Source organism: Brachyistius frenatus, unplaced genomic scaffold (assembly GCF_029030835.1).
Source record: "Brachyistius frenatus isolate BFR_SWC_R1_liver_20210118 unplaced genomic scaffold, ASM2903083v1 Contig_477, whole genome shotgun sequence".
Taxonomy (NCBI): domain Eukaryota; kingdom Metazoa; phylum Chordata; class Actinopteri; family Embiotocidae; genus Brachyistius; species Brachyistius frenatus.
This window is the reverse complement of record NW_027211076.1, coordinates 3,583-15,792: the sequence shown is the minus strand read 5'-3', so window position 1 is coordinate 15,792 and position 12,210 is coordinate 3,583. Positions and strand designations below refer to the sequence as shown.

Sequence of the window (12,210 nt, the reverse complement as noted above, 5' to 3'; positions counted from 1 at the left end):
CATAAATACACAAATCAAATCAAAGCAGCTCGGTAAAGTTTCCACCAAACCTTCGCCTGGTCTTTGGACTACTTATTCAGGTGACGTTTCAGAAAGCCACTGATTTACTTTGTCATTTAAAGAAAAAAGAATTGTAACATTTATTTTACCATGCAAGTCCCATTTTGTCCGTCAGGCAGCATTACAACAAACTAACAGATCACTTGGTACGAAGAATTTACTAATAAACTAAGACGTTTACAGCAACCTTGAATTCAATCCATGAGAGCTTCTCTAAAAATACAAACCGATGACCTTATTGACATTTTAAAGTTACACCTCACACCACAGACTGTCCTCGGCATCGATGATTAACTTCCTTTTCGGGCCATAAAAAATATCTGGTCATACTAGCAGGACAAACATTATTTCTTTACAAACAGCAGCAAAATAAAAACAGTCGGGCGGCCGACCAAAAAGAACAAAAAGATGGGCTGTGTACAGTAAAGGTCGCAGGACCTGGAGCTTCTGCTAAACTACCCACGATGGAAAATCTTGACTATCAAATGCAACCTGAAAAAACGGCTCCATAGACTCCCATTCAACTTTTCTCATCAAATCCAAAGTGAATAAAATGTGTCCATCAGTTATCTCAGTGTTGTTAGCTAAAGTCACTCCTTCTGGACCTGGACTTTGCTGTTGGCCCATCATTAGGAGAAAGAAAATAAAGATAAATGGTGCACTTGACCAATCAGCAGCAACCATATTCAATTTCTGTACTTTAGGAAGTTGCAGAGTTGATTTTCTCTGTTTAGACCCAAAGTTCCTTCAGTTTAAACACAGAAAGATGAATGCAATAGTTCCTCAAAGCTACTCGGTGCTCTGAAAAAAGTTCTGCAATGGAAACGCAGCTGAAGGTATATTTAGATGTGCATTCATCTGCGGATTAATACACAGTTGAGTCTTAAAGGTCCCATATTTTATACTCTGGTGTAAAATAATGAGTTTTATTAGCAGTCTTGATATCCATAAGAATATGTTTTTGTCGTTTTAAGTACCAAAAACCTTTTCTGAAGCTTCTCTTTGCAGCTCTACCAAGAACAGGCTGCTATGTGTCTCCGCCTCCATAAACAAACCTCTCTGATTGGCTGACCCTTCTGTGACTGACGCACGCCCAGGCCAACCACAGGTTTTCTTTGGTCTTTTAGCTTGCTGGCTTTGTGACAAAATGACTGCTCAGTGTTTTCTTCCAGATAATGAGTCGAACGGGGGGGGGGGCCGTGTTGAGGGCGGACATATAACACCTGCCTGAGTCTGTGACATCACAAACTTACAGATGTTCAAATGGCACAGCTGCTGAATATGGGCTGTATGCATTTCTCCATGGACTGACCTTTTTTTTTTTCAGAGTATTTATCGCACGCTTTATGTTGGAAAAAAAAAGAAATGGAAATGTGATTTTATACAGTATGGGACCTTTAATGATAGCAGGATGCTGCATGCTCATTTTAATTTAAGGACAATAGCGTAGCACTGTGGCACAGGAATAACTTATCAGACTTCCATATTTTTGTTGGTTTCTGATGACAGATTTGTTGACAATAATATAAGTTGCGTGTGTGTATGTGTGGAAGTGTGTTAGTTTAGGTACGTCTTTGAAATCCCACGTTTTTGTACATAACGTTGATGTAAAGCAAGTAAAAGCTTTGTATGAAGAAAATCTTCATCAGACGGTTCATATTTAAGGTTTGACCAAAACGTCCTTCTCGATGAATTCCTTTGAAATTCTGAACACGTCAGCTGCCTGATAAACACGCACATTGTTAACAAGCACAGTCTGTTTCTGCCTCTGCGAGTCCGAGTCTGTCTGCCAGTGTTATTATTATTGTACCAGAACGTGAGACCGGTGTCTGATGACGTTCACACCAGTTCCTGATGCAGTACGACATGATGAGGGCTGTTTGTCAGCTTCCCTTTGTTTTATATAAACTCTACAATTATACAAATCTGTTCGGAGTCACTGTCGTGCTGTTTTTTTTACAAAAAATATACAGGATGTTTTTATAGTCCAGTTGTTGCACACCTGTTAAAATCTGTAAATATATCTTTTTGCTTGATGTTTTATATTATTCATTCTGAACAAGTTAGTAAGCAGTTGCTTGTTCACACACCCAGCGGCTATAAAGTGACATCATGTTCGTGACATCTGCTGATTGAAGTCCAACTTTCACTTTCTTTTAGCTCCGTTTTTGGTCGCCACCAGTTCTTCAGAAAAAGATCTGCTGGTTTCGTTGCTAAATACTACAGTGTTTTCACACTGACTGGGTACTTTGGCTTTTTAGATCGTTTTCCTGAGAACAGCTGCCTGTCATGTCTGAAAACGACAAGTGTCAATCAAAGCTGCAGGTTGTAAAATCAAACCAACGAGATGAAAGATGCTGAACGCTCCACAGAGCTGCAGTCAGACGACTCTCTTCAGTTCATACAAGAGGTCGTGTGAACCATCGTACATGTAAAAACATGAATTATAAAAGCTTTAGGTACAAATTAACTGAAATTATCACGTCATATTGTATGTAAATAACTGATAAATCCAAACGTTTATCGTCTCTGTATCATTTCTATCCAAGAACTCCAAAACAAACAGATAGGGTAATAACATTTTAATTGTTACATAATCTCTGTACATTTACAAATGTTAAATTACACAAATTATTTATCAAACTTAAACCACCAGACTGAATGTTTTTAGTGGCACTAACTCAAATAAAACAAGAGTCCCTCTGAAACATGTCAGAGGGTCACAAATTAGGACCAAAAAATACTGCCATGAAACATCCAGATGTGTTCATAATGCCGCAGATGCTGCTTCATGGAATGATGGCGTGCAGGATGGAGTCGGACCCGTCAACACTCAACATCCAGTGTGCTTCTGCCTCAAGTAGATTCGTTCCAGGAAACCGGTTTCTGCGCAAAGAGTGTCCAGCTGTGTGTTCAGTAATCAGCAGTTGGTGCCGAGGCCGGTCCAGTGGTCCGGGACCATCAGGAAGTATTTGTCCATGGCCTCACAGAACCGTGCTCTGTACAGCTCCGGGGAAACCACGGTGGGCAGCTTCCCTGGAGACAAAACACGGTGACAGGTCAGAGCAGACCACAGAGGAAGAGCTATCGTCATCATCAGCGGGAGGACGGTTGTAAGAACACCAGTGAGTCTGAACCCTGAGTACGGTGGAGGGGGCGGGGCCAAAACCACGACGGCCGAGAGGTCGAAACAACTGATGTTAAAGTGAGCGTCTGACTGACCGACTCATAAGCCATCAGAGGCTTCAGAGAAACTACCAGAAATACCTTCCGCTTGTCCTCACAACAATGAACGCAACTTCTCGTGATTTTTATGCAAAAATGTCGTCAACAGAAACTCAAACAAACTGCACCGGATAAAACCCAAACAAGCGGGAAAAAAATGACGGGGTTTCTGGTAAATGTGGTTTCACCATTAAAGAGAGGAATACTGGATGTTAAATGAGTTTTCTCCACACGTCCAGTTGTCGGAGACGTCTCTTTGTTTGTTTCATCCAGCAGGTCTATGTGTTGAATGAACATGAATTAAACAGCATCTAAAGCTCTTATTTTGACAGCTGATGTCGTCCTTGTTTCTATATTCCAGTCACAGACGCTCTGTTCTGGAAACATACGCAGCTTTTAGGACCTTTTATCTCCAGGGTTCTCTAAGTTCAATAAATAAACAAAGATTATAACTAAAATAATGTGTGATGTGCAGCATGATTATTATCAGGTAGTGCTTAAAAAAAAACAATCAAATTTTTTCTGATTTCAGCAATTTTACCACAGAAAAACTCACTTCAAACTTGCATCCAAATTTTTTGGATAAAAACTAACTTCCTTTCATGAAAACTTTTAATGGATGGAAACTGCAGTAATGCTCCAAAAAGTCAGTTTTACTCCCAATTCAAGGTGAGCTGACAAACTCACTTGTGTGTCTGTGAAATGACAAACCAATCAGATTAGTCTCTGTAGAAAACAGGCTCATCTGTTTAGTACTCTTCATTCTCACCAGTGCTGGATGTGCGAGCATCATGTTGTAAGTCATGAGAAGCGCTCGGTTGCTGGCAGGAAACGCCAAGATAACATTTTTCTTTTTCTATATTTTTCTGTTGGTCAGATCGTGCAGCGACTGACAGGAATGCCACTAACGGCAATGCCGACAATCTGCAGTGTTCACCTCCACCCACTCGGATCAGCTCATAACGTACTTCGGTCGCCTCGTCCGAGCAGAGACATGACTGCGATGATCTGTGGCATCCACCTGCCAACTTCCCCTCCACCCGTCTGTTCCCATCTATCGTGTTTACCTTGGCCTCCCAGGATTCCAGTGGATTTGACGACCATCTCCAGTCTCTTGTCCCACGTAAACGTTCTGATGTAATCTGCAGGGAGAGCAGAAGAGCAGTTAGAAAACGAACCCCGACATGGCACCGACGGTCCAGACGACCCTCCTCCTCTCACCGATGATCCCGACCACCAGCTGGTCCGTGGCGTCGTCCCGCCCCACCAGCAGGGAGTAGTCGATGATGAGGTGGCTGGACAGGAAGTAGGCGTCGCTGTGAATGGCGGCTCGCAGGATGGCCTTGCAGTGAGAGCGAATGTACAGCGGGTTGTCGTGGATCAGCTTCAGCAGGTTCTCGTCCAGCAGAACGACCTCGCAGCTCTCCTTCCCCGAGTCCGTCTTCACGTTTCGGTTCCTCAGGGAGCCTTTGAGGTCAAACACCTGCGGAGACGACGGTTTCAGATCAACCAGACTCATTTCACACAAAAACTACACTTACCACCAACCAGTTGTCTTCCCACTGATTGTCTATAAATATAGTGTATATAAATATACTGTACATGAATAGACTGCATAAATAGACTGTATACAAATATACCGTATATAAATAAAATGTAAATAAACAGATTGTATATAAATAGACTGTATATGAATAGTCTGTAAATAAATAGATTATATAAAGACTATATAAACAGACTGTATACAAATATAGTGTATATAAATAGACTATATAATTGGACTGTATATAATTATACTGTATATAAACAGACTGTATTTAAAAAGACTATACAAAAAGACTATAAATAAACTGCATAAATATACATTATATAAATATATTGTATATAAATAGACTATATAAACAGACTGTATATGAATAGACTATATATAAACAGACTGTATAAATATACAGTATATAAATATATTGTATATAAATAGACTATATAAATAGACTCTACAAATAGACTGTATATAAACACTGTGTACAAATAGACTGTATATAAATAAACTGAATAAGTATACATTGTACAAATATATTGTATATAAATAGACTGTATAAATATACATTATATACATGTATTGTATATAGACTATATAAATATACTGTATAAAAATGTACTGTATATAGACTATATACAAATAGACTGTATATAAATAAACTATATAAACAGACTGTATATAAACAGACTGTATATAAATAGACTGTAAATAAATAAACTGTATAAGTATACATTATATAAATATATTGTATATAAATAGACTGTATATAAACTGTATAAGTATATGTTATATAAATATATTGTATATAAATAGACTATAAATATAGTGTATATAAATAGACTATATAAATATACTGTATACAAATCTAGTGTATATAAATAGACTGTATCTAAATAGACTATAAATAGACTATATATATATATATACTGTATATAAATATAGTATATAAATAGACTCTATATAAATATACTGTAAATGAACAGCCTGTATATAAACAGACTATATGCAAATAAATAGACCGTATATAAATATATTACATAAATATACTGTTTATAGACTATATAAATAGACTATACAAATATACTGTATATAATCAGACTGTATACAAATATAGTGTATATAAATATACTGTATATAAATAGACTATATATACTGTAAATGAACAGACTGTATACAAATATGCTGTATATAAATAGACTATATAAATAGACTGTATATAAATAGACTGTATATAAATATACTGTTTATAGACAATATAAATAGACTGTATATAAACAGACTGTATATAAATAGTCCATATATAAAAGTGATCGTAGCTTCTGGCTCTGAAAAATGGTTCCCATGTAGAAGTGTCTTAAGCTGCTATACCACCAAGTGCCACTAGAGGTCGTAGTAGCGTCCGGTTTCCAATCAGATCAGTTCAACAGAGTCAAGTAATTAAGCAATTTGGGCATTAATAAATGTATTTGCAAATGCATATGTTAATCTATAAAAAAAAGAGACTAAATTACAAAGTAGTTTATTATTTGATTTTTAAATGGGCAATAAAAAGAGAAATCATGAATATGATTTCCAAATGAAATATTAATCCATCAATAAATAGTTCAAATAAAAAAGATTTTCAAATTAAAACTGCAAGCCGTGATAGACGGGCCCTCGCACTCCCGCGCGCCGTCTCCCCGACGTGCAGCGTGGGACCGCGTATACCCGCTTAAAGTTGCTATTTTCGTCTCGTTTCCTGTCTCCAGCAGGGGGCGCTGGCGAGCCGTTTGGCCACGCCCACTCGCAAAACACATCAGATGTATCGTCTCACCGCGCCGGATGTATGTGACACGTTTCGTGAGGTTTCAAGCATCCTTTGACCTTAAACATCAACTTCCTGTGTCATGGCAAGACATCCAACTTTGCCGCATCGTCACGGCGACGCCCATTGACAAAGTCGAATGAAAGTTTCAATATATCATCAACTACATGTTTAGGTTATTGTGACCTGACTTTAGGTTCATGGGATCAACCAGCTCGACGTAGAATGTGAAAGTATGAAAAGTGTCATTTCCAGTGGCCAACAGGGGGCGCTATGACTATGAGCGAATATTACCCCACAGGGGTCTTCAGGGCGGGGCTGTTATCATACCTGTGATGTTTGGAGAAGGTCGGTCCATGTACATAAGATTTAAAGCAACGCGTAATTTCATGGCGAGACGCTCAAAATGGCCGCCTCTTACGGGCAAAAACAACATAAAACAATCAATCAGTACATCATTTAAAAAAACGTAATTAATAGATGAATAAATTCAATAGCAAATACATGTATTAATGCCCAAATTGCTTGAATTGTTTTTCCGTGACTCCTGAGGTCCTCCAGGGAACCACTCAACTAAGAAAACAGAAACTGTCCGTCATTTCCACTTTTTAACTTATTTTGTGGGAAACGTGAGAAAACAGACGTAGAAAGTAGAAAACTGTGAAAATGCAGAAGCCCTTGAGTCAGTAGGTGTGTGGAAGTCCAACCTGAGCCATCTTGCGTCCATAGAAGAGGTTCTCCATGACGAGCAGGTCCAGTTTCTTCTCTGTGTTGTTCTGGGAGTTCTTGTACCCGATGCGGTAAACACCCAGGATCTTCGCCAGCGCCGTCGGACGCTGCGGTGCGAACACGCTTATTTATTTATTTCACTCAGGCAGCTGAACTCAGACAGAAAGCAGATGTTTCTGATGCGTACCTTCTGCTGCACCGCTCCGATGATGTAGGTGAAGTAGTGAGGAGCAAAATCCAGGAAGGACTGGACCTCCAGGCGTGGCATCTGCTTCAGGATGAACCGGTCATCTGTCGGGACAGAAACACAATCAGTGCATATCACTGAGCCTTTTTAATAAATACGAACTTTGAAAAATGAGGTTTGACAAACATCAAACAATTATTTTCATTACGGATTTGTCTGCCAATTTCTTCGTTACTAAGAGTTTTGTCGCTGAAATCAAATAAAATTTCGAAAAAATTGCACATTTTGTTCAACAAACATCAAAACTCAACAAAAGAAATATGAAAATCTGTATATTTAAGAGAGAAACCAACAATTGTTTCCCACTGTTTCATGAAGGGACGCAGCTGCTTACTAAAACAGCTTAAAACAGCGTCAGGTTGAAGTCACATAAAGACGTTTGTTTTTAACTTTTGGTTGTATTTGTTCAATGAGATCTTTTCTTCAGAAACTGCAGAAACAGGACGAGATTCAGTTCCACCAGATCAACATCACAAGTTCAAGATCAGAGCAGAAACATGTGATTACATGTGAAGCCCCAGAAATGTGTGCTTACATGTGAAGCCCCAGAAATGTGTGATTACATGTGAAGCCCGAGACCTGTGATTACACGTGAAGCCCCAGAAATGTGTGATTACATGTGAAGACACAGAAACGTGTGATTACACGTGAAGCCCCAGAAATGTGTGATTACATGTGAAGCCACAGAAACGTGTGATTACATGTGAAGCCCCAGAATTGTGTGATTACATGTGACACCACAGAAACGTGTGATTACATGTGAAGCCCCAGAGACGTGTGATTACATGTGAAGCCCCAGAAATGTGTGATTACATGTGAAGCCCCAGAATTGTGTGATTACATGTGAAGCCACAGAAACGTGCGATTACATGTGAAGACACAGAAACGTGTGATTACATGTGAAGCCCCAGAAACATGCGATTACATGTGAAGCCCCAGAAATGTGTGATTACATGTGAAGCCCCAGAATTGTGTGATTACATGTGACACCACAGAAACGTGTGATTACATGTGAAGCCCCAGAAACGTGTGATTACATGTGAAGCCCCAGAAACGTGTGATTACATGTGAAGCCCCAGAAACGTGTGATTACATGTGAAGCCCCAGAATCATGTGATTACATGTGACACCACAGAAACGTGTGATTACATGTGAAGCCCCAGAATTGTGTGATTACATGTGACACCACAGAAACGTGTGATTACATGTGAAGCCCCAGAAACGTGTGATTACATGTAAAGCCTCAGTAACATGTGATTACATGTGAAACCACAGAAACGTGTGATTACATGTGAAGCCAGAGACCTGTGATTACAGGTGAAGCCCCAGAAATGTGTGATTACATGTGAAGCCACAGAAACGTGTGATTACAAGTGAAGCCCCAGAAATGTGTGATTACAGGTGAAGCCCCAGAAATGTGTGATTACATGTGAAACCCCAGAATTGTGTGATTACATGTGAAGCCCCAGAAACGTGTGATTACATGTGACACCACAGAAACGTGTGATTACATGTGAAGCCCCAGAAACGTGTGATTACATGTGAAGCCTCAGTAACATGTGATTACATGTGAAACCACAGAAACGTGTGATTACATGTGAAGCCAGAGACTTGTGATTACAGGTGAAGCCCCAGAAATGTGTGATTACATGTGAAGCCACAGAAACGTGTGATTACATGTGAAGCCCCAGAATCATGTGATTACATGTGACACCACAGAAACGTGTGATTACATGTGAAGCCCCAGAATTGTGTGATTACATGTGACACCACAGAAACGTGTGATTACATGTGAAGCCCCAGAAACGTGTGATTACATGTGAAGCCTCAGTAACATGTGATTACAGGTGAAGCCCCAGAAATGTGTGATTACATTGTGAAGCCACAGAAACGTGTGATTACATTGTGAAGCCACAGAAACGTGTGATTACATGTGAAGCCACAGAAACGTGATTACATGTGAAGCCACAGAAACGTGTGATTACATGTGAAGCCAGAGACCTGTGATTACAGGTGAAGCCCCAGAAATGTGTGATTACATGTGAAGCCACAGAAACGTGTGATTACATGTGAAGCCACAGAAACGTGTGATTACATGTGAAGCCACAGAAACGTGTGATTACAAGTGAAGCCCCAGAAATGTGTGATTACAGGTGAAGCCCCAGAAATGTGTGATTACATGTGAAGCCACAGAAACGTGTGATTACATGTGAAACCCCAGAATTGTGTGATTACATGTGAAGCCCCAGAAACGTGTGATTACATGTGAAGCCCCAGAATTGTGTGATTACATGTGAAGCCCCAGAATTGTGATTACATGTGAAGCCCCAGAAACGTGTGTTTACATGTGAAGCCTCAGTAACGTGTGATTACATGTGAAGCCTCAGTAACGTGTGATTACATGTGAAGCCTCAGTAACATGTGTGATTACATGTGAAGCAGCGTCACGTCTCAGCCACCAACCTTCTGTTGCGTAGAACACGGCTCCAGACTTTCCTCCGCGAGCCTGCCAGTTGACGCAGTGGGACAGCGAGCGGACAAAGTCCTCCTCGCTGCTCTCCATGATCTCCTCTCGCATCTTGTGGAACTGCTCGGCGTAGTAGATCCGACAGTAAAACTTGGCGTTGGCGTCAGAAAACTCTGCATGTTCACAGAGTGGAAGACAACATCAGCCAGGATAGATTTCAAATTTGATATACTTGAATCAAATCTGTTTCCATAATATCATGACTGAATATTTTCTGTTTTAACTGATTGTAAATGTTTTATTAGAGAAGGAGCAGAGTTTACGATGGAAATATTCAACTGAGCTCCATCTGGATTGAAAGGTCCTCAGAGATGTCCATTCGGTTCTGAGGATCTAAGTGGACCTCTGGGTTCAGGGGTCAGGGGTCACGTCACGGTTCCTCATAACAAATTAACTAAAAGTTCTATTTCCACTCAAAACACAGTTTTCTCCCGCTGTGACTCAGAAAAATCACATGATCAGATGATCAGTAAGGGGACCTGATTCAGTGTTTTTTGATTGGAAAATATTTTGAAACATGTATTAACATAGCTGAGCTCTACCTAAGCATCAAATGAAGAGATATAACATTTAACAGGAAAATCTCTTTGACAAAGGCATGTTTATCTGTGTCTTTCTGTCCTCTGACCTCTGTGTTTCTGTCCTCTAATCTCTGTGTTTCTGTCCTCTGATCTCTGTGTTTCTGTCCTCTGATATGTTTCTGTCCTCTGATCTCTGTCCTGCTGACTAAGGCTAATCGTAAATACCGTCAGATTGTTATTAACGTCGGCAGTAAAGACACCCGGTTACGCCAATCGGAGGTCACTAAAGTTAACGTGGAATCGGTGTCCAACTTTGCAAAAACAATGTGGGACTATGTAGTTTTCTCTGGACCCCTTCCTAACTGGACCAGTGATGATATGTTCAGCCGTACGTCTTCACTTCACCGCTGGTTGTCGAGGTGGTGTCCCGCTAACAATGTGGGCTTCATTGACAACTGGAATACTTTCTGGGGGAAACCTGGTCTGATCCGGAGAGACGGCATCCATCCTACTTTGGATGGTGCAGCTCGTCTTTCTAGAAACATGGCCGTGTCTCTTAACAGCCCTAAAACCTGACATCCAGGGTTGAGGCCAGGATACAGAGCTGCAGTCTTACAGCTCCTCTGCAGCTTCTTAAATAAATCAATAAAAATGTAATAAAAATCGATCCTACCAAATTAATGGATCAAAAAAATCTGACAATTAAAAGTGAACTATTAAATATCAGGTCTCTCTGGTCTAAATCTCTGTTAGTAAATGACTTGATAACTGATCATCAGATTGATTTACTGTCTCACAGAGAACTGGCTGCAACAGGAAGAATATGTTAGTATTAATGAAGCAACTCCTCCCAGTCATATTAATTATCATATTCCTAGAGATTCAGGAGGAGGAGGAGGAGTGGCAGCAATCTTCCACTCAAGTTTATCAATTAATCCAAAGCCTAAACTTAGTTCTAAATCATTTGAGAGTCTGACTCTTAGTCTCTCACCCAAACTGGAAAGCAGAGAAACAGATTGTATTGTTGTTGTTTATCGCCCACCTGGTCCTTATTCAGAGTTTCTAACTGAATTCTGACTTTTGATCAGATTTAGTGCTGAGTTCAGATAAAGTGATGATAGTGGGAGACTTTAACATTCATGTTGACGTGGACAACGACAGCCTCAGTTCTACTTTAAGCTCATTATTAGATTCTATAGGCTTTTATCAGGATGTAAATAAACCCCGTCACCGTGGTAACCACACCCTCCATCTGGTTCTGTCGTATGGGATGGAAACTGAAAATGTAATTGTATTTCCTCCAAACCCTGTTTTGTCGGACCACTTCTTGTTAACATCTGAAGTTACAATAATGGACTACACAGCATGTGGGAATAAATCCCACTACAGTAGATGTCTGTCAGATGATGTCGTGGCCAAATTTAAGGAAGCAGTTACATGTTTATCCTCTTCGATGCCGTGTGTTAAAGCAGTGGAAGACATCTACGTTGATCTTAGTCCCACACAAGTGGATCATCTGGTAGAAAACACTGCAGTATCTCTGCTACAACTCTAGAT

At 40.0% G+C, this 12,210-nt stretch overlaps 1 protein-coding gene across 1 annotated transcript; it reads right to left on the bottom strand.

The window, feature by feature from the left end:
• Positions 1-2,627: 2,627 nt before the first annotated feature.
• Positions 2,628-11,135, bottom strand: pikfyve (phosphoinositide kinase, FYVE finger containing). The gene is made up of 6 exons (XM_069687606.1): positions 10,069-11,135; positions 7,546-7,649; positions 7,337-7,465; positions 4,507-4,768; positions 4,353-4,427; positions 2,628-3,096 (listed from the first exon to the last, which is right to left on the bottom strand). The coding sequence occupies exons 1-6, from the start codon at positions 10,181-10,183 to the stop codon at positions 2,981-2,983; spliced, it is 801 nt and encodes a 266-aa protein (XP_069543707.1). The 5' UTR covers positions 10,184-11,135; the 3' UTR covers positions 2,628-2,980.
• Positions 11,136-12,210: the final 1,075 nt, after the last annotated feature.